Genomic DNA, 22948 nt, shown 5'->3' on the forward strand with positions numbered 1-22948 from the left:
AACAAAGGACTCACACAGACTGAAAGTGAAGGGATGGAAAAAAATTTTCCAGGCAAATGGAAATTTTTTTTAAAAAGCTGGGATAGCAATATTTATATCTGACAAATGAATAAAGGCCATCAAAAGAGACAACAAAAGTCATCATATAATACTAAAGAGTTCAATAAACAAGAGGATATAACTCTGATAAACATATATGTACCCAGCCAGTACAAGACCACCCAAATATATATTTAAAAAAAAAAAAAAAACTTCTGAAGGATTTTAAGGGAGAGAGCAACAATAATACAATCATTGTAGGGGGCTTTAACACCCCACTGAATCACTGGATAGAACGTCTATACAAAAAATCAACAAGGAAACAGCAACTCTAAAGGACACACTAGATCAGATGGAACTAATTAACATCTTCAGAACATTCTACCCCAAAGCTACAGAATAGACATTCTTCTCAGTGCACATGGAACATTTTCAAAGATAGAACACATGTTAGGGACACAAACTAAGTCTCTACAAGTTAAAGATTAAAATCATATCGAGCATCTTCTCAGGTCACAATGGCATGAAACTAGAATAAACTACAATAAAAACTCTCAAACAGCATTCAAACACATGAAGGCTAAATATCATGTTATTAAACAATACATTACCAAAGAGAGCAAGGAAAAAAATTTTTTTAAACTTTGTGGAAACAAATGAAAATGAACACACAGCAACCCAAAATCTATGGGGAACAGAAAAAGCAGTCCTGACAAGGTAAGTTCATAGTGAAACAGGAATTTTAGGGATAAAATAGGACAGGTTTAGGAAAATTTGGAAATTGAGGGGACCATGAGGAAGTACAGAGCTGCAGAGCAGCAGAGGTATATTTCATAGAATAGGGAAGCTGAAAAGCTGCAACAGGTACATTTCCATAGAATGAGGGAGCTGGGAACAGCAGAAGGTCTATATTTACAAAATAAAGGGAAGGAAGCCCTTCCTTCAGAAGGAGAAGAAAGCCCAAAGGGAACAGGAAAACAATAAGGAAGGTGGGGGAGGGTAGAAGAACCTCACATGTAAGGTTCCACCTTTGAGCCCAGGAGTTACTATAGTAACCAGTCTAAGGGAATAGTGACCAATCAGAGGGGATATCAAGGCACCAGGATCTGCAGCCTTTATAAGACATAGGGAAAAGGAACTCAGTGGAACCCTTTCCCCCTCTCTACATGGAAGTCCATTTTGTGGGACTCTCCCTCTCCCCATATGAGAGTCTGTACTTATTCTTCAATAAATCTCCATCTTTGCTATACCACTTTCTGTTCATGGATTCATTCTTCAATTCCGGCAGACAAAGAATTGGGGTTCCAGTCCAAAAATTTATTTTCAATAGCATTACAGACCTACCTCAAAAAAACAAGAAAAAACTTCTAAAAAAAACTAATCCTACAACTTAATTAAAGTATTAAAAAGCAAACAACAAGAAAAGCTCAGAGTAAGCAGAAGAAAGAAAATAATAAAAATCAGAATGGGTATAAATGAAATATATGATAATAAAATACAAAATATCATTAAAAGAGATGGTTCTTTGAAAAGATAAATAAGATTGATGAACCTTTAGCCAGACTCATCAAGAAGCAAAAAGAGAGAACGCAAATAAACAAAATCAGAAACAAAAGAGATGAAGTAACAACTGGCCTCCCAGAAATACAAAGGATCATTAAAAAATATTATGAACAACTATATTCCAACAAGTTGGACAACCTGGACAAAATATACCTATTCCTAAAAATATATATTTCCCAAATCTCAATCAGGAAGAATGAGAAAACCTGAATAGGTCAATAACCACTGATGAAATTGAAGTAGTAGTAATAATAATAATAATAATAATAATAACTACCATCAAACAAAACCTCTGATCTTGATGGTTTCACAGGTGAGTTTTACTAAACAGTCAAAGAACTAACACCTATCCTCCTCAAACTATTCCCAAAAATCTAAGAGGAAGGAATAGTTCTAAGCTTTTTTTATAACCAGCATTATCCTAATTCCAAAACCAAATAAAGACACTTCAAAGAAAGAATTACAGGCCAATATCCCTGATGAACATAGATGCTAAAATCCTCAACAGAATATTAGCAAATTGAATCCAGTGATACATGAAAAAGATCAGACACCATGATCAAGTGGGATTTGTTCAAGGGATGCAAGGCTGGTACCATATTCACAAATCAATAAACTTGATACATCACATAAACAAAGTGGAAGACAAAAATCACATGATCATATCAATTGATGCAGAAAAAGCATTCAACAAATTCCAAATCCTATTTTTTATTTTCTTATTTTTTTATTTTTTAAATATATTTTATTGATTTTTTACAGAGAAGAAGAGAGAGGGATAGAGAGCTGGAAACATCGAGGAGAGAGAATCACTGATCAGCTGCCTCTTGCACACCCCCTACTGGGGATGTGCCTGCAACCAACGTACATGCCCTTGACCAGAATCAAACCTGTGACCTTCCAGTCCACAGGCTGACGCTTTATCCACTGAGCCAAACCGGTTTTGGCTATTTTTTATTTTTTATAAAACACACAAAACTCTCAGCAAAGTGGGAATAGAGTGATCATATCTCAACATAATAAAGGCCATATATGACAAACCCACAGCTGATATCATATTGATGGGAAAAAACTAAAACTATTACCTCTAAAAACAGGAACAAGACAAGGATGTTCACTTTCACCATTCTTAGTCAACGCAGTACTACCCTATTTCCCCGAAAATAAGACAGTGTCTTATATTAATTTTTTCTCCCAAAGTTGAGCTAGGTCTTATTTTCAGGGGATGTCTTATCTTTCCATGTGCTAGGTCTTATTTTCGGAGGATGTCTTATTTTCAGGGAAACATGGTATAAGTCCCAGCCACAGTGATCAGACAAGAAGAAATAAAAGGCATCCAAATTGGAAAGGAGGTAGTGAAACTGTCATTATTTGCTGGTGACATAATATTGTACATAGAAAAACCTAAAAATTTCACACACAAAAAAAACTACTAGATTTAATAAATGAATTTTGCAACATAGCAGCATACAAATTTAATACCCAGAAATCAAAGGCATTTTTATACACCAATAATGAACTCTCAGAAAGAGAAACGAATAAAACAATCCCAGTTACCATTGCAACAATAAAAAAATAAGATAACTTAAGGATAAACTTAACCAAGGAAGTAAAAGGCCTGCACTTAGAAAATTATAGGATATTGAAAAAGAGAGATTGGGGAAGATATAAACAAATGGATGAATATACTGCGTTCATGGGTTGGTAGAGAGAACATCATTAAAATGTCCATACTTCCCAACAAATCCATAGAGTCAATGCAATCCATATTAAAATACCAATGGCATATTTCCCAGATCTAGAACAAGCACTCCCAACATTTTTATGTGAGGAGACAGAAGAGGGCTAGATAGCCATGGATGGAACCACATGAAGGGAAGAAAAATGGGTAAGTCCAATAATATCAGGATCTTGCAGATGTGGACAGCTTTTAAGAAAAATCACAAAGAGAAAAACCAAGTAACCTAGAACTGAACTCAGCTGGCGAGATACTAAAGCAACCTAGCTGGGCAGGAAGGGAGCACAACTGGGAGACATGAGCTTTAAAATATATGAATGTTGCTAAGGCAGGTTTCTTTGATAGAACTAAGCAAAAGTCAGCAGGTTATATATCTGCCCTTAGACAGGGAGCTCCCACAGCAACCCATTTGGGTTCCTCCCAGCTATCTCAACAAATTTTGCTTTCATTTGCCTCTTTGTCTGTGAACTCATTCTTCAATTTCACAAGACAATGAACTCAGAACTGAACCAAAAATTGGTATCATATGGAACCAAAAAAGACCCTGAATAGTTGCAGCAATCTTGAGAAAGAAGAACAAAGTTGGAGGGATCATAATACCAGATATGAAGTTATACTACAAAGCCACTGTGCTCAAAACAGCCTGGTACTGGCATACGAACAGGCATATAGACCAATGGAACAGAACAAAGATCCCAGAAATTGACCCAAGCCAATTAATATTTGATAAAGGAGTCAAGAGCATATAATGGATTAAAGACAATCTCTTCAATAAATAGTGTTGAGAAAATTGGACAGATACATGGGGAAAAAATGAAACTAGACCATCAACTAACAAGTATTGGAAAGAATGTGGAGAAGAGGGAACTCTGGTTCTCTGTTGGTGGGATTGCAAATTGGTTGCAGCCACTAAGGAAAACAGTGTGGAGATTACTCATAAAACTAAAACTAGAATTACCTTATAACCCAGCAATTCCACTTTTGGGAATATATCCAAAGAAATCCAAAACACTAATTTGAGAAGTTATATACCTCCCTATGTTCATTGCAGCATTATTGCAATAGCCAAGATATGGTAGCAAAAAGTACCCATCAATAGGTGATTGGATAAAGAAGATAGATTATATGTAAAGGGATATTGGTCATTTAAAAAAATGTTACCATTTTGTCATAAATGATAATACTTGTGAAAACATGGATGGAACATGAGGATATTATGCTAAGTTTCTGAAATAAGTCAGACAGAAAAAGACAAATATTCTATGATTTCATTTATATGTGGAATCTAAAGAACAAAATAAATGAACAACCAAAACAGAAACAGATTTATAAATACAGTGAACAAACTGAGAGAGGGGCAGGGGAGATGGATACAAAAGGTGAAGGGAGTAAGAAGTTATAAAATAGTCATGGGGTGTACAGTACAGTATAGGTATTATAGACAATAATGTTGTAATTGCTATATTTGATGCCAGCTAGGTGAGTACTAGGATTATCAGGAGGATCACTTATTGAATTATATAATTGTCTAACCATTATATTGTACACCTAAACAAATACAAAATTTTAAAAAATATAGTTTGATATAATGAATATTTGGCTCCTCAAATTACTAAAAGCCTTAGAAGAGCAAATTTATACTTTTGCTATTAAAACAATAGTACAGTTTAAGTAAATCATTTTAAAAATTGAATAAATCCAAAAGAATACAGAAAAAAAAATTTTAAACAAAAAAGATCAAATAAATATAAAACTAGTAAGATGATAGATCTTAATCTAAATACTTGATGATTACACTAAATGTAAATAATAAAAATATATCAGTTAAAAGAGAGATTTTGAGATTGGGTTAAAAAAGTATCATCCAAATAGTTTTATTTAAAAGAAACTTTAAATATAAATATATAAATAGCTTAAAACTAAAAGGATAGAAGAAATTATACCTTGTGAACATTAATCAAAAGAAAACTATTTGTACACAATAGACACTTCTTCCAATAAGACATACAAATGGCCAATAGATATATGAAAAGATGCTCAACTTCACAGCTATTAGGGAAATGCAAATCAAAACTACAATGAGATACCACCTCCCATCTATGAGAATGGCTATTATATACAAGACAACTATTAACAAGTGTTGAAGACCTTGTGGAGAAAAAGAAATTCTCCTTCATTGTTGGTTGGTTGGAATGTAAACTGGTACAGCCACTATGGAAAAAATAAGAAGTTACAATATGACCTAGGAATCCCTTTTCTGGTATCTACCAAAAATTTTGAAAACATTTATTCTCAAAGATATATGCACTCCTATGTTCACTGCAGAATTATTCACAGTGGCCAAGACATGGAAATAACCATTGTCCTTCGATAAGTGATGTGATAAAGAAGCCTGGCCAGTGTTGCTCAGTGATTGAGAATCGACCCATGAACCAGGAGGTCACAATTGGATTCCCGGACAAGGCACATGCCCAAGTTGTGGGCTCCATCCTTGGTTAGGGGAGGGGTGTGCAGTAGACAGCCAACCGATGATTCTCTCTCATCATTGATGTTTCTATCTCTATTTCCCCTCTCCTTTCCTCTCTCTGAAATCAATGAAAACATTTTAAAAAATGTGGTACATATGTACAATGGAATTCTGCTCAGCCATAAAAAAGATGAAATACTGCCATTTGCAACAATTATAGATGGACCTTGAGAATATCATGCTAAGTAAAATAATTCAGTCAGAAAAAGATAAGAACCATCTGATTTCACTTTATGTGGAATATAAAATGGATACTCACAGACACGGACAACAGTATGGTGGTTTCCTGAGGGAAGAACAGTGGCGGGGGGGTAGGAAAGGGTAAAGTGGGCCAACTATATGGTACCAGAAGATGATTGACTTTGGGTGGTGAGCACACAAAGCAACACACAGATGATGCATTATAGATTTGTACACTTGAAACCTATATAATCTTATCAACCAATGTCTCCCCAATAAACTTCATTTTAAAAAGTTTTTAAGAAATAGAAAAACTGGAGCATCTATATTAACATCGGACAAAATAGACTGCAGAACAAGGAATATTATCTGTGATAAAGAAGGACATTACATAATGATAAAAGTGTGAACTCAGCAAAGAGCTTTAATCTTTAATAACCCTGTGAATGGGGAGATACCTAACACCAGAGCTTCAAAATACATTTAAAAAAAAAACAAAAAAAAAACAGCCAAGACCGGTTTGGCTCAATGGATAGAGCGTCAGCTTGGGGACTGAAGGGACCCGGGTTCAATTCCGGTCAAGGGCATGTACCTTGGTTGCGGGCATATCCCCAGTGGGGGGTGTGCAAGAGGCAGCTGATCAATGACTCTCTCTCATTGATGTTTCTGGCTTTCTATCTCTCTCCCTTCCTCTCTGTACAAAATCAATAAAATATATTAAAAAAAAAAAAAAAACACTCCCAGAACAGTTATTATTGACTGATATATGCAAACTTCTCTTCCAAGTACAAATGCAATCACTACCAGATAGAATAATTGAATAGTCCCCTATAAAAAATTACCCTAAGCTCCTTCTCTTATCAGCATCCATCCAACCCAAGACCTAGCGGCCTAGGGAACTAGTCATGCCAACAATAGTCTCCATAAAGATCTCTCTTCATCCTTTATGAGCAAAGTCTCACAATATAGTCAAAGGAATACAAAGCACTACAAAAAAAAAAAAAAAGGAGAGTGTGTAAGGCAGACACATTCTCAGGTGAGTCAAGTGGCGCAATCTTTGGAATGAGTCATGGAATATGAGTTCTTTAGAGCAATTAAAAGTCTCTTGGCTTACACAAGAGTAGGAAGATTACAAACCAGTATCCTGGACCAACATAAACTGAGGTGTGGTAATTATGTTCCCTCCAGAGGTTCAACTGGACACGGTATTGGTTCTGTGCCTCCCGGGTCACACGGCAGCTCCACGAACGGCAGAACAAGGAGCCGGCTTTGGCCTCAAGCTTCAGAGCCCGCAGGCAGCACCTCCACAGCTTCGGGAATCTGATATTAAAGTCTCTCGAGCTAAAGAATTGTGATTTATTTTTAAATAATCTACTGGTAATTCCACTACTCTGAAATCTAAATTGAAAATTAAATCAATGTATAGTTTATCCTTCTCTTGTGCTCACATTTAAGACCCCTAAAGGTAGATACAACAAAAGCTAAGTCCTTATGTTAATTCTTTTTACTTTAAAAAATTTTTTAAATAAATTTTATTAACTTTTTACAGAGAGGAAGGGATAAGGATAGAGAGTTAGAAACATCGATGAGAGAGAAACATCAATCAGCTGCCTCCTGCACACCCCCTACTGGGGATGTGCCCGCAACCAAAATACATGCCCTTGACTAGAATCGAACCTGGGACCCTTCAGTCCACAGGCCGACGCTCTATCCACTGAGCCAGGACTATGTTATTCTTTTTAAACTCTTCTATATAACTTATTTAAATACATAAAGTCATTTGTCAAACTAAAATTTTCATTAGTGGGGTCCAAGAAAAAAACAAAGTTTTGATAAAAGCATGAATCTTAATGTCAAAAATCTCATTTTGAAATGTTTTGTCTTTTTCCCTTGGAAAGTAAAATCATGGCTTGGAGGATAATCAACAATAAAAAAAAATAAATATTTAAGCTAAGTTTTATGCCTTTTTATTTCTAAACCAAATTACTCAAACATGAAGTTAGGAAACCACTCAAATAAACCAATTAACAAATTTAACCAGGCAAATTTTTTAAAATGCCTTAAGTAACTCTATTCCCTGCAGATTTCTGCTAATAACTTTTATGGAAAATACTTGGCAAAATGGAAACTCATTAGATAACTGTAGTTCATGTTTTAGAAATAAAAAGCAAGATTACCAATATTCCAAAAACCTTACTTCATAAATGAAAGGCTGTTTTGTTTTGTCTGTACATGTGTTCACACTACATAACAAACCTGTTCGGCCAGGACAAATGTCTTTCTGGCCACTCAAGAGAATATTAATTCTAAATGAGTAAAATTTGTCTGGAACAGGGGGAGGGGATTTGTTTCCACCGTCTGAAGTAATACAGCCTCTAAAATACTCACATCTGTAAGACATTTTGCTCAAGAAACTAAGGTAATAAACAAAGAATGCTGATAGACAGATGAGTAGCCAAAAGTGGCAGTGGGAGCAAAGGCACCTGAGTGAGCAGTTCAGACTTCCCTGCAGACCTTCCACGCAGAATCACTCATTGAATCAGCTGTGCTTGTACCTGGGCCAAACGCCCCCAACGTGAGTTACGTGCCTTTCAGAGTGCTGAACAGCACCAGGTGAACCAGCAAAGTGAGGAGAAAAATATCAGAACTATTTCAATTTAAGAGCTTTATACTGTTAAATACCTGAATTTACAGGTGATTGTATAAGAGGCAGTAAGATAGCGGAAAAGCGAAGTCTCAAGCTAGTCTAAGCCACTTAGCCACCATTGATGCTCATAGGGAGCGGTTATAGGGTTAAGCCTCGGACTGACCTGCTGGCAAAGTCCCAAACAAGTCCCAGCTTGGAGGGCACAGCCCTCTTAGCATAATGAAGCTTGATCTTGTGACTGTTCCCTAGATCTTTCCTAAGTAGCTAATGGGCTGTTGGGAGGAGCAGCAAATGCTGCCAAAACAAGTGAAACTTACAACAACATTGTAAATTTACCTTGTTTGTCCCAGACTATACATAAAGCATCAAATAATAAATAAATAAATAAATAAAGCATCAGCTTGCAGTCTGGATCTGTTCTGTGGCCTCAGCCAGGCACAGAAGATCCACCTAGACCCAGCTTATTATATTCACCACCCTCCCTTAGACTCGCCGAACCCTTGGCTGTGTTGAAGCGGCACAGATGTTAGGCAAATTATTTAATCTTTCTGTGCCATTTCTTCACCTATAAAATTGACAATATAAGAAACCTAACTCATAGGGTTGTTATGTGAATTAAATGGGTTGACATTCATAAAGCACTTAGGACAACAATCATAACAATGTGAGTTTTTTAATGCTAGATGGTCACAAACACTGTCAGATATCGTAAAGGAATCCCGAAGAAGAGGAGTTCCACTGGGTGAAAGGGTTTGCTGGCTCATTCGTTTTCAGAGAATTCGAGTATTAAAGCACACAGCAGTGCTCATAGGAAAATTTTAAACTGTAATTTCTAATTTTAGGTAAACTAACTCACAAAGTAGACAAGTGGCTTAAGAAGATTCTGGAAAGAAGTAAAAATAATACTATTATTTCAAGCACCTGAAAATAAGAACAAAATATTAGAGATAATTACTTCTATTCTTGGTTAAAAGCTATTGTTAAGTCATTATGAAGGAAAAGTAACCCCAACTAATCAGAGACACAATATGGCCAAAAATTTTAAATTATCAAAAAACTATTAACTCTACATTATTTTTATTAGCGCCCCCCCCCAAAAAAATACTAAGTAAATATGAATTTATACCTTTTCTTATTAATTCTAACTTTGCCTTAAATATATTTTGTGCCTTTGTGCCTTAAGAGACAGGGCCCACACTCCCTGGTGAAACATTTTGAGGCAGACGTGTTCAAAATTTAGAATTTCTCAATTTAGATGTTTGTAAGTTATTATAGTGCCTGTGCCATATGTTACTAACACTCCCCTAGCAGGATCTGGGGCAGCATCTCATAATCACACATATTAATAGTTCTGCTGAGAAAATATAAACTTTCACACTATGTAGAATAAATGATGATAGTAAATCATTTTTGCAACATCTATTATATATTTGCTGCACATTGTTATTTACATAGTATCTTAAGGCCCTAAGACATATTTGCACAGAGACAAACATATAAAATACATTATTATTCCATTTTCAAAAGGAACAAATAAGAAATTCAGTAGAGTCAGTGGCTCACATAAGTCACCATAAGTCAAATGGGGTGCCTGAATGATGCCATTATTCAAAAAGACAGTCTTACCACATGACCTGTGTGGCTAAGTGGTTAGAGTGTCAGCCTGTACATGGAAGGGTCACAGGTTCGATTCCTAGTCAAGGGCACATACTTGAGTTGCAGGTTTAATCCCTGGCCCTGCTTAGGAGGTAATCAACCAAAGACCTTGTATGTACATATGCATAACCCATGGACAAGGACAATGAGGTGGTGAAAGCCTGGGGCAGGACAATTAGGGGTTAATGGGAGGGGAGTGGACATAGGTAATACCTTCAACAATAAAAATTTTTTAAATTAAAAATAAATTTTTTAAAAAGAAAAAAATATCCTTGAGTGAGGATTAACAACAACAAAAAAGGCAGTCTTTACTGTTGAGAGCTGTCAATTGAAATGGAAAATTATTATGAGAACTTGATTCAATCATACATTTTTATACTAAAACCGTGGGAAGACATGGAGGTTCCTATCACTAGCATAAGTTTCACTGATCAGCCGGAGTCAGAGCCACTACTGGGGTCTCCGGGATCATTTAGCCCTGCAGGTTCTGCTTCCAGTTGTACCTGGTGGCTACAGCCCCACAGGGGAGCCCTGACCACCCTTAGCATGGATGCTGAGAGAACTACTTCCTATTCTCTCTCTGTCTGCCCCCCCTCATGGCTCCCTCCCCACACACACACACACCTACACACACCCCAGTTTTTAGACATTGAGTGGGAGTATCTGCGGGAAACTCAGCAGCTGGGAGAACCAACCAAGTAGACGTCCAACGCCTTTTATCAAATGGCCAAATGCCTTTACTCCCCTTGGTTTGTTTCCATTAAATTCAGTAAATTAGCATTTTTTTCCTCTCTCCTAACAAGTAACTTCTGAAAAGGCAAGCATATCTTGAGTTATTTTTAATGAGTTTGACATACCGTATTTTTCGGACCATAAGACGCACTTTTTTCCCCCCAGAAGTGGGGGGGAAAAGTCCCTGCGTCTTATGGTCCAAATATAGCCTACACATATACTTTAAAAAAAAAGTTTTTTTACTTGCCCGGCTCTGTGTGGTCTCTGTGTGCTTGCCCAGCTCTAAAATGGTTCTAAATGCTGCTGTTTACTTTACAGGGTTGATTACATGTGTTTATGACTGTGATGTTGGGTTTTAAAATATTTTAGGACACTATTTGTTTCAGAATCTTTTTTTCTTCATTTCCCTTCTCTAAAAACTGGTGCGTCTTATGGTCCGGAGCGTCTTATGGTCCGAAAAATACGGTAATTGTTTTCCTACTAATGTGAGACTAGCCACATCTGAGTTCAATTTTTACTTTAAGAAACATGTATTAAGCACCTGCTAATGTGCCAGGCATACTAAGCGAGCCAAATAAAGATCATAAAGCCCTTCATGGCAGCACAGGTTGGTTTTTGCCACCACATGAGCGTCCCTAATTGGAGGAGGGGCGGGGGTGTCAGGGGAAGGAAGACCTTGAACAGCAATAACAGAAATGATAATGCCATGAGAAACATATTGAGAATGGTGTGCCAGCTTACAGCACAGCAATTTCACTAGTCTGGGTTGAGAAGGAGTAACCCAAGTGGAGACTTGGGGGATGGGTTAATTTTAATCAGGTTAAGGCGGGGTGAGGCTGTCCCAGGCTCCAGCTCAGCGTGACTGTAGGGTGGGCAGTCTGGCCATGGAGGAGCCTGTCAAGCCCGGTGACTGGCAGGGGAAATGCAGCGGCCCCTGTGGGTACAGTGAGAGAAGGAGGTTGATGGGGGAACCATTTTGGAATCTGTAGCAGGAATGCAGATAAGGGATGATGGAGGCTTAAACCAACTGGAGTCAAATGAAACTAGGGAGACTCAGAGATTCAGACTTTCAAAGCTCTTTGAGAAGTGAACATCCACAGGACACAGTGAGCTATTTGTAGGAAGATGAAGAGAAAGACTCTGGGTTTTTGCCTTGAACATTGGATAGATGGTGGAGTCCTGACTGAGGAGCAGGGTTGGGGGTAGAATGATGAGTCTACCAGAAGTTCCAGGTATGTTGCTTTTGAGGTGCCTCAGGGACATCTGAGGGATGACACCTATTCAGAAACACTTGGATGTAGGGGAGAGATGACAATCTGATGTCACCAGCATCAGGATAGTAACCGCCTACCATGTGTGAAGAGTAAGAAATGCAGGGAGACACCCTACTACAAGGAGCAGGAGTCTGGCACTTAAGGGCTGAGGGGAGGTGGTGGAAGCCACAGGCAAAGGAGACCATGGAGGACAGCCAGAAGGCAGGAGGTGAAAACATCAGACTCAAGGTCAATGAAGATAAAACTAAAAAACATCCAGGGATTTGGGGACCCAGAAGGTATCCACTGGCTACTTTAATGAGAGCATTTTTCAGGGCTGGGTGGTGGGTTGGAATGGGTTAAAGAGTGAATGTGAGGTGAGGAAATGAGCACCAAAGTACGGATGGCTTTTTCAAGAACCTGGACTATGAAAGGTGTGATTTCCTTCCCAGCCAGTGTGGCTCTAGAATAGGGGTGTCGAACTCAATCAGAGAAGGGGCCAAAATCTAAAATCCAGCCTAAATCACGGGCCGAATGGTTTACTGAACAGTCATAAACTGTCATTGTGATGGAAACGCAGCGGAGTGCAGTGATGACAGCGCGGTGCGGGCCACATTGCAAGGCCTGGCGGGACGGATTTGGCCCGCGGGCCTTGTGTTTGACACATGTGCTCTAGAAGGTCACAGACCGTGATTCAGTTCCTGGTGAGGGGACATGCGGGGCTGTGGGCTCGATCCCCAGCGGAGGGTGTGCAGGAGGCAGCTGAGGAACTGTAGAAAAGGGCTGTGGCATCAAAAAGGTTGAGTGCCACTGCTCTAAGGAGAGGAAGTGGGTGGGCGGATGAAGACACACTTGGAGTTACAAAGGTGACTGGATGGAGGTTTGGCTGTCGAAGGACATGCAGCTCCGTGGGGATGATGACAGAAGCAACATGTAAGTGAACCAGACAGTCTCTGTCAGGTTAACCCTCTTGCCAAGACCAGACCTGCACCCCGGAAAAGGGAAAGAAATGTAAAAAGGGCATGAGGCATAGATGGGATTGTAACAGGCCCATTTCTCTGTGATTAGGTAGGGCTTGTGCAAATAACTAATAATTTGAAGTTTTTAGAAATCTTATTTTGAAATCTCACTAAAGAGGCTTCACTCTTATAATGAAAGATAAATAAGAGGGAACAGAGAAGCTCAGGTGCGTAAGCTAGCAAGTTACTAAACACGTCGTGGGATTTAGCTTCGAACTCTGATCACACCTGCCATGGACTTGCCCTATGATGTAGTAATGCTAATGTTTATTAGTGCCATTATGAGAAGTGACCCATAAAAATGACAACATAGTTCACAGAAAACTAAGTTCTCTTAAATTCAAAATAATAATTTTGACTGCATAAAGGCGTTCATTGGATTTTTTAAAAATTTAAATCTCAATACCAACCTATATTTCTCTGAATCAGCATGCACTCCTTCTCCTTTGCAGAAAACTGGCTTCTGCTTGAAATGCCAAAGTCAAAGCAGTATTTATTCCTCCCCATGTCGAACAAAGTGCAATTGAACACTGTTCTCCTCTGCCCCAGCGTCAGTCTGTGTTCAGCCAGGCGGATGCTCTTCTCCCCGGGCAGCCAGGGGGCCTCCTTGAAGACAGCGATCACGCCTTGGACGAAGATGCACGGCGGCGGCAGCACCGTCACCTCCACCCGGGACGCACACGTGAGTTCTGGCACCATCACCAACTTGTACCCGAATTTCTGGGCCAGGTCAATGGGTCCCACGGAGGTGATGACGGAGTCTCGGCCAGACAGCTTCAGCACCACGGTGACATAGGCTTCGGGCCCCACGGGTGCACAGCCAAACTCAACCCACTGACTCTGAGCGAGTTCTGTCCTCTTGCTGCTTCTTATCTCCAGGGGCTGTTCCTGGCTTGTTCCTGCCCCGGGAAGACTGTTGGTGAAGACGACATCCACCACCACGCCAGGCTTGTCCACAGGGAACGGGCAGAGTGGTTCACTGGTGAAAAGGCCCACCTGGAAGGTGCCTTCCGCTGCTTTGGATGTCCTATTCAGATCAACCTGAAAGACGGGCCATTCCACCTTCAGAAAGGCACCTTCCTCCCGCCAGGGGACTGGAGGGCTGCTGTCCGTCACTCCCTGGGTCATTGTGAACCAGTAGTCGCCAGCCTCCTTGAAGTAGAAGCATTCAAACTCAAGTGTCCCCTGGGATTGGTTGGTCAGGAGGTATTTGGTGGCCACAGTCTGATTGGTGTTCGCCTCCAGCAACAGCACAGATACATTCCTCAGGGTCCCGTTCGCGCCATCAAAATACTGGAAATCCACAGACACGGTGGTGTTGCTCAGCGCTACATGTCCTGGCTCTCCCAAGAAGAGATACTCAGCTTCTCCGAGAACTGAAATGAAATGGCGAGAATGGGTTTTACAAAGGCATGGTTGAGCAGACTACGGGAGGCATCAAAGAAAAAAATCATTATAGACACAAGAGAAGTTTGAACTGAGGCAAGAATGACATAAAATGGTGCTTAGTGCTGATTCTGGGAGGTAGGCACTATGTTTCGATTTTAAAATGGCTCTGTTCCTTTATCTTCCTCTCTTTTGGTTATATTTAAAATAAACAGTAATACTCTGAATTCATAACATTCAACAGTATAATGTGTCTGCAATGAAAATCTATAAAGAAAGAGTAACAATTTACAGTTCCCAAGATAAAAATCTAATACCTCACTTTTCTCATTTTAATCATATTCTGGTGTTCAGGTATTTGGGGAAGATGGATTTACAGTAAAGTCAGAGAAAGCTTGGTTTATTTATTTTCTAATGTGTTCTTATTGATTTTAGAGAGGAAAGGAGAGGGAGAATCTGAGAGAGAGAAACATAGATTGGTTGCCCGCAACCTGGGCATGTGACCTTTCAGTGTATGGAATGGCACTCAGCCAACTGAGCCACACCTGCAAGGCAGAGAAAGCCTGGTTTAAATGGTATAATAAACACTTCTCTAGGTTACTTAAAATTTCAAACCCTAAATATACTTCAAAGTTATTTTTCAGGTATTCAAGACAAGTATTTTGTTGGACATTTTCACTGTAAAGAAACAACTGATCCTGGTTTATATGAGGCAGAAAATTTTGGACAAATAAGAAATGCTGACACCGTTCTCCATGGGTCATCCAAGGAAAGAGTGAAAGTTTATGAAACAATTAGGTTTGTCCTTGGCAATTTTAATGACATTATAAAACTGCTATTGCTCCAGATAGGATGATTATCAGCCACTGGTATTACTCTGTTAGGATCAATCATATATTTAAAAAAAAAAAAAAAAAAAAAAAAAAAAAAGAACAACTAAAGACTGTAAAAAACATGGAATCTTTCTTTCTATTTTGAACCCTATCCAAATACTTAATCAAAGGAGACAGAATTTGGCAATGTAACAATTGGCTGGCCATGGCCATTGAAACCATTCTAGGTTTAAGGAACTACAGTGCCATTATGGTTTGAAAACCAATATGTGTAAGTATGAATTCATTTATCTTACTATATATATTCATAAGTATATAATATATACATATTATATCATATATATGTCCAAAGGGTCTCAATGTGTTGTTTGGGCTGGTAGTCTTTAAATCTGCCCTTACATGTACTCAGTAAATGATTTTTAGAATCAACACATGAATATATTGACACTTAGAAATTTTGTGGTTTTCTTTTAATTAGCTCAGCAATTCTTCCATTTCTTAAGATGGGGTGAAAGAAAAGATATAAAATTTGGATAGTTCTGAATGCTTGATCACCACTTGTTGAAAACCTTAATAGGATAAAGTTGTGGGGTTTTTTTAATTTATTTAGTCAAAGTAGAAGTTGAGGGCTACTTCCTTTCAGATGTAAACAATTCAAGGTTAAGGTTCAAAAAGTAGCTGATTCTGGTGCAGCTTGTGTGGTAGTTCATAGCAGACCTGGTACCTTTTTGTGTACAGCTGGCTAAAAAGCCTCCAGTGCCCACTGGATTAAGACTAAGAGGCATACACCATTAAAATACTATGAACAACTCTACTCCAACAAGCTGGGCAACCTCAATGAAATGAACATATTCTTAGAAAAATACAAGCTTCTAAAACACAATCAGGAAGAATCAAAAACCCTGAATAGGCCGATAACTACTGAAGAAACTGAAGCAGTATTAATCAAATAACTCTCAGCAAATAAAAGCCCTAGTCCAGACAGCTTTACAGGGGAATTCTACCAAACATTCAAAAGAGAACTAAAACCTATCGTTCTCAGACTATTCCAAAAAATTCAAGAGGAAGGTGTACTTCTAAGCTGTTTCTATGAGGCCAGCATTACCCTAATTCTGAAACTAGATAAAGACACAAAGAAAGGCCAATATCCTAGATGAACATAGATGCTAAAATCCTCGACAAAATTCTAGCAAATCAGATCTAGCATTACATTAGAAAGATTGTACACCATAACCAAGTGGAATTTATTCTGGGGATGCAAGGATGGTATAATATCTACAAATCAATAAATGTAATACAGCACATAAACAAATTGAGAGACGAAAATCACATAATCATATCAATCAATGCAGAAAAAGCATTTGACAAAAATCTAACACCCTTTCTTGGAAAAAATTCTCAGCAATGTGGGACTAGAGGGATCATACCTCAATATAATAAAAGCCTGATATGACAAACTAATAGCCAACATCATACTCAATGGGCAACAACTAAAACCATTTCCCCTAAGAACAGGAAAAAGACAGGGATGCCCACTTTCACCACCCCTGTTTAACATAGTACTAGAAATGCTACCCATAGCAATTGGACAAGAAGAAGAAATAAAAGGCATCAAAATTGGAAAAGAAGCAGATGAGATGATATTGTACATAGAAAACCTAAAGAATCCATCAAAAAGCTACTAGACTTAATAAATGAATTTGGCAATTTAGCTGGACACAAAATTAACACCCAGAAATCTATGGCTTTTTTATATACCAATAATGAACTCACAAAAAGAGAAACTAAAAAACAATCCCACTTACTATTGCACCAAAAAAGTTAAGATACCTAGGAGTATACTTAACTAAGGAAGTAAAAGACCTGTACTTGGAAAACTACAGACATTACAAAAAGAGATAGAAGACATAAACAAATGGAAGAACATACCATTTTCATGGATTGGTAGAATCAGCATCATTAAAATGTCCATACTACCCAAAGCAATTTATAGATTCAATGCAATTCCCATTAAAATACCAACAGCATATTTTACAGACCTAGAACAAACTCTTCAAAAATTCATCTGGAATTTAAAAAAAATTTTTTTTTAATTGCTGAGTAGCCACAGCAATCCTGGAAAAGAAGAACAAAGTTGTAGAGATCACAATACCAGATATCAAGCTATATTACCAAGACACAGTTCTCAAAACTGTCTGGTACTGGCACAAGAACAGACATATAGACCAATGGAACAGAGCAGAGAACCCAGAAATAGATGCAAGCCATTATGCTCAATTAATATTTGACAAAGGAGGCAAGAGCATAAAATGGAATCAAGGCAGTGTCTTCAATAAATGGTGCTGGGAACTTTGGTCAGATACATGGGGGGGGGGGGGGGGGGAATGAAACTAGACACCAACTTATACCATACACAAAAATAAACTCAAAATGGTTAAAGGACTTAAATGAAAGATGGGAAGCCATAAACATCTTAGGAGTCTCCTTAGGCAGCAAAATATCAAACATATGTTGTAGCAATATCTTTACTGATACAGCTCTTACAGCATTGGAAACTAAGGAGAAAATAAAACAAATAGGACTACATCAAAATAAAAAGCTTCTGCACAGCATAAGAAACCATCAACAAAACAACAAGAAAGCCCACTGCATTCAAGAACATATTTGCCAATGCTAACTCAGATAAGGATTTAATCTCCAAATTTTACAGGGAATTCATACAACTTAACAAAAGAAAGATAAATAATCCAATCAAAAAATGGCCAAAAGACCTAAATAGACACTTTTTGAATGAGAACATATAAAAAGCCAAGAAACATATGAAAACATGCTCAAAGTCACTAATCATCTGAGAGATACAAATCAAAACAACAGTGTGGTACCATCTCACACCTGTCAGAATCTATCATCAAGAAATCAACAGACAAGCCGGGCCCAGAGCAGCCGGGCCGGGTACGGCCAGGCCCAGAGCTGCAGCTGCAAGGCTGGAAGCGGCCAGGCCCGGAGCAGCAGCTGCCAGGCTGGGAGCAGCCAGGCCCGGAGCGGCCGGGCCCGGAGCAGCGGGTCGGGTGCGGCCAGGCCCGGAGCAGCAGCAGCCACGCCCAGAGAAGCCAGGCCGGAGCGGCAGTGGTCAGACCTGGAGCAGCTGGTTGTGGAACGGACCAGAGCAACAGAGGCCAGGCCGGGAGCAGCCAGGCCCGGAACAGCTTGCTCCTTGCCTGCCTCCGCCCCAAGGCTGCCTCTCAGACATGGCTGGAAACTTTTGGGGGAACTTGAGGGTCTGCTGAATCAAATGAGGAAGGCTTAGATCTGGATGTGTTGAATTATGATATTCTTATCAGAATTGTTGTACTTTGGAACTATTACTGTATATAAAAAACCAGTTCTGACTTTTCAGGGAGAATATCCTTTAAAAAGAAAAAAGAAAAAAAAGGAAAAAAAAAAAAAAGGAAAAAAAAAAAAAAAGAAAGAAAGAAACAGACAAGAGCTGGTGAGGATGTGGAGAAAAAAGAACCCTCATGCACTGCTGGTGGGAATGCAAACTGGTGTGGAAAACAGTATGGAGATTCCTCAAACAATTAAAAATGGAACTCCGATTCAACCCAGTAACCCCACTTCTAGGACTATATCCCAAGAAACCAGAAAAACCAATCAGAGAGGACATATATACCCCTATGTTTATAGCAGCACAATTTACCATAGCTAAGATTTGGAAACAGCCTAAGAGCCCATCTCAGATGAGTGGATTAAAAAACTGTGGTACATCTACACAATGGAATACTCTGCCATTATTTTTTTAAAAGAACTTCTACCATTTGCAACAGCATGGATGGACCTGGAAAGCATTATGCTAAGCATAATAAGCCAGTCGGAGAAAGATAAATATCACATGATCTCACTCATATGTGGGAGAAAGATAAATATCACATAATCTCACTCATATGGATATAAGGAACAACATAAACTGATGAACAAAAACAGATCCAGAGACTACGAAAAACTGGACAGTCCAACCTCAGAGAGAAGAAGGGGTGGGGAGAGGTGGGGAAGTAAAATAAGAGATCAACCGAAGGACTTGTATGCATGCATATTAGCATAATAAATGGACACGGACACTGGAGTGGTGGAGGCTTTCCTGGGAGGGAGAGTGGCAGGAGGGGAGTGTTAAGGGGAGGGGGGAAGAGACATATGTAAAACTTTAAACAATAATAAAAAAAAAGAGGCATACACCACTTAGTTAACAAATGAAAGCTACTGTCAATGCCAGGGACTGTCACTGAGGCAAATCAAATTCTGATTTGATGGGCAACCAATCAATGAAAGAGACATACATGCCCCATTGGAAATAGAGAAAAAAGATACAATGGGTTCCAGCACAGTGCACTAAAGAGAGAGCTTAGTACTTTACAACTCTTGTTTTTACAGACAATACCGTTTCATTTAGAAAACTACAATTTGTATGCCATTCTGACTACTACAGTATAGCTTTCTCTATGATTTCATTTCTTCTCTCCCCATTCCTTTATTGTATTTAAAGGACTGTTGTCTCAATATAAACATGGTGCTTAATAAAAACAACCTAGCCCTGGCCCGTTTGGCTCAGTGGATAGAGCAGACTAAAGGGTCACGGATTTGATTCCGGTCAAGGGCATGTACTTCGGTTGCAGGCTGTATTCCTGGTATCTCTCTCTCTCACATCAGAGTTTCTTCCCCCTTCCCCCTTCCTTCCACTCTCTCTAAAAATCAATGTAAAAAATATCCTCAGCTGAGGATTTAAAAAAAACAACACCATCTTATTGGTAATGGTATATTTTGATCAACATTAGATAGAGAAGGGGAAATAAAAGCCTAGACCTATGAATACACCTGTTCTTCCATTAGTAGCCTGTGCACTCAGCTTCTATGCGTATGCTCTATTTTATGCTCATTCAATTTTTATTTTTATATTCCAGTAAGATGTTTTGTGCCCAACAATGATAAACATGGTTCTGGCTGAGTAGAGCATCATTCCGATATACAAAGGTTGGGAGTTTAAGTCCCACTCAGGGAATCACACAAGAATCCACAATGAATGCATAAATAAGTGGAACAAATCTCTTTTTCCCTCTCTCTCTTAAAACTCAATCAATAAATTAATTAATTTAAAAAGACAATAACAAATATCCTTGCAGACTTTATTTAAACGGAAGATCTTATGTCTTTATCATTATGAAAAAAGGACACTTATAACTTATTGTATGAGTCTTACATACAGAGCAATCTATTTTTAAGAAGGGATAAATAACTTTAAAAGAGAGGAATCCCAGATTGGTTCTCTGTAAAAACTTGTTTAATTAAATATATTAAAAAAGAAATTACTGAGTAAGAAGAGTCACTGGACAAAATGACCGTTTAGCTGTCTGTGCCATCGATATTACACAAGCCAGGATTCTCCTTCTCTTGATCATAATTTTTTTCATCAAAATGGAAACAACTTCTACTCTCACACCATCAACTGTTTAGATGTTTATGAAATATTTGGAAATCATCAAAACCAGCATTATTGAATCTACTGGTTCAGTAGTTGCATGTCTTAGAAATGAACTCAATATTTAATCGAAACAAGAAAACTAACATTAAACACCAACTGTATGTTCAACCATTCAAGGTGTTTCAAATTCTTGACTATTTTACCATAGCAACAACCCTATGAAGTCAATATTATTACTAAGGTTGAAAGAAATTTAAAAATTTACTATAGCCCTAGCTGGTTTGACTCAGTGGAGCATCAGCTTAAGGATCCCAGGTTCAATTTCAGTCAAGGTATATGTCCGGAGCGTGATGCCCAATAGGGGGCGTGCAAGAGGCAGCCAATCCATGATTCTCTCTCATCGTTGGTGTTTCTGTCTTCCCCTCTCTTCCTCTCTGTAATTAATAAAAACTTATTTAAAAAAAAAAAAACTTACCTAAGGTATACAATTGGCAAAGATAGAAAGTTCAAATTGGTTCCAATGATAATGTAGCAGCAAAACTCTCTTGTCAAGTGCAATCTTACATCAAACCCAATGTATAAAACATCATGTAACAGGCTTGTCTCCAATTTGTTAAATTGAAAGTGAGTTTTTATTATCATTTTATGATTTTAAAATATATTTAAAGTGAAGCTTGAATCCATAATTCAGAACCTTAAGAGAACCCAGGGTTACAAGGATCACAGTTTGAAAGGTACTGCATTATAAACCCTGCCCTGCCTCCTCATGCAGGTCCTCAACATCAGTGCATTTACAAACTTGTCAATGATGTTTCTTCATCAGCTCTGATGGCATTAAGTACACTCACAATACTCACCACAGTCACAGAGCATCACCAGCAAGAGATTTGAAAAGTCTTTCAAGATTTGTTTCATTCTGATCAGCAAAATCCCAGGTCTTCTTTGGTCTCCTCATGTCCTTTCTCACATCTAAACTGTGAATGTTGTGGGGGGTTTTTGTTTTGTTTTGTTTTTCGAAAACACCTGCAATTAGAACCTCAGAAAAATGATGACATTCTTAAAACAGTAATTATGAAATTACAAAAACCATTCTAAGAAATCAAACTTCTTAGGTGGTACTGAAAAGAAAATACAAAGGACACTCATTTTCGCTGGGGAAATGATATGCAATTATACACTTCCCTTTTGTTCCATTATAAATCACCTGTTAAGAATATTCAAGGTGCTCAACACCAAGATTATATTTGCAGAACATCTCTGTAGCCCATCTTTAAGTGGAGAATTTGTTATTATTTTCTTAACTTCATCAAAGCTAATAGCCAATCATTTTGTGGTTAATCCTCACCCAAAGGTATTTTTCCCATTGATTTTTAGGCAGAGTGGAAGGGAGAGGGAGACAGAGAGAAACCTCGATATGAGAGATACACATTGGTTGCCTCCCACACGTGACCAAGCCTACAACCAAGATATGTGCTCTTGACCAGAATCGAACCCTGGACCCTTCAATCTGCAGGTCGACACTTTATCTACCGAGCCAAACCAGCTAGGGCACCAGTCTTGATAATACATCATCACATATTTATCTGCTTGGTATTTCACACTGATTTACTAGATTTTAATAAATTTATTAAATGTTCGTCAAACTTTCTTTTTGCATTATGCTATGTAGAAAGGTGCTGCCTTGCTTCCACAAATGGGCATATTCTCTTCCTTGCACATTCGGGGTGTTATCGGAATTGCTTCATTTCTTAATGCCTAGGAGCTATACCAAAACCTTTTTTTAAAAAGATGCCCAGAGTAGTCAATATAGTGTGAACTCCATGTGGCCCTGACTTCCCTTATTTAGGTCACTCTAAAGAGAAAACAGAAATAACAGTTATCATCTGTCAGTCTTCTAATGCTTGT

At 38.4% G+C, this 22948-nt stretch overlaps 1 protein-coding gene across 3 annotated transcripts in view; it reads right to left on the reverse strand.

Moving 5' to 3' along the window:
• THSD1 (thrombospondin type 1 domain containing 1) overlaps window positions 1–22470 on the reverse strand; it is a 44717-nt gene extending 22247 nt beyond the window's left edge. For all 3 annotated transcript variants that reach the window (XR_004991231.2, XM_036456956.2, XM_036456955.2), the window contains exons 1-2: window positions 21901–22470; window positions 13765–14730 (exon numbers count right to left, since the gene is read on the reverse strand). Coding sequence is in view for 2 of the 3 variants with exons in the window: in XM_036456956.2 (XP_036312849.1) it covers window positions 13765–14730; window positions 21901–21958 (1024 nt within the window). In the remaining variant the exon portion in view is untranslated. The remainder of the gene's footprint in view (window positions 1–13764; window positions 14731–21900) is intronic.
• Window positions 22471–22948: the final 478 nt, after the last annotated feature.

Source organism: Pipistrellus kuhlii, unplaced genomic scaffold (assembly GCF_014108245.1).
Source record: "Pipistrellus kuhlii isolate mPipKuh1 unplaced genomic scaffold, mPipKuh1.p scaffold_m20_p_3, whole genome shotgun sequence".
In the NCBI taxonomy this organism is placed as follows: domain Eukaryota; kingdom Metazoa; phylum Chordata; class Mammalia; order Chiroptera; family Vespertilionidae; genus Pipistrellus; species Pipistrellus kuhlii.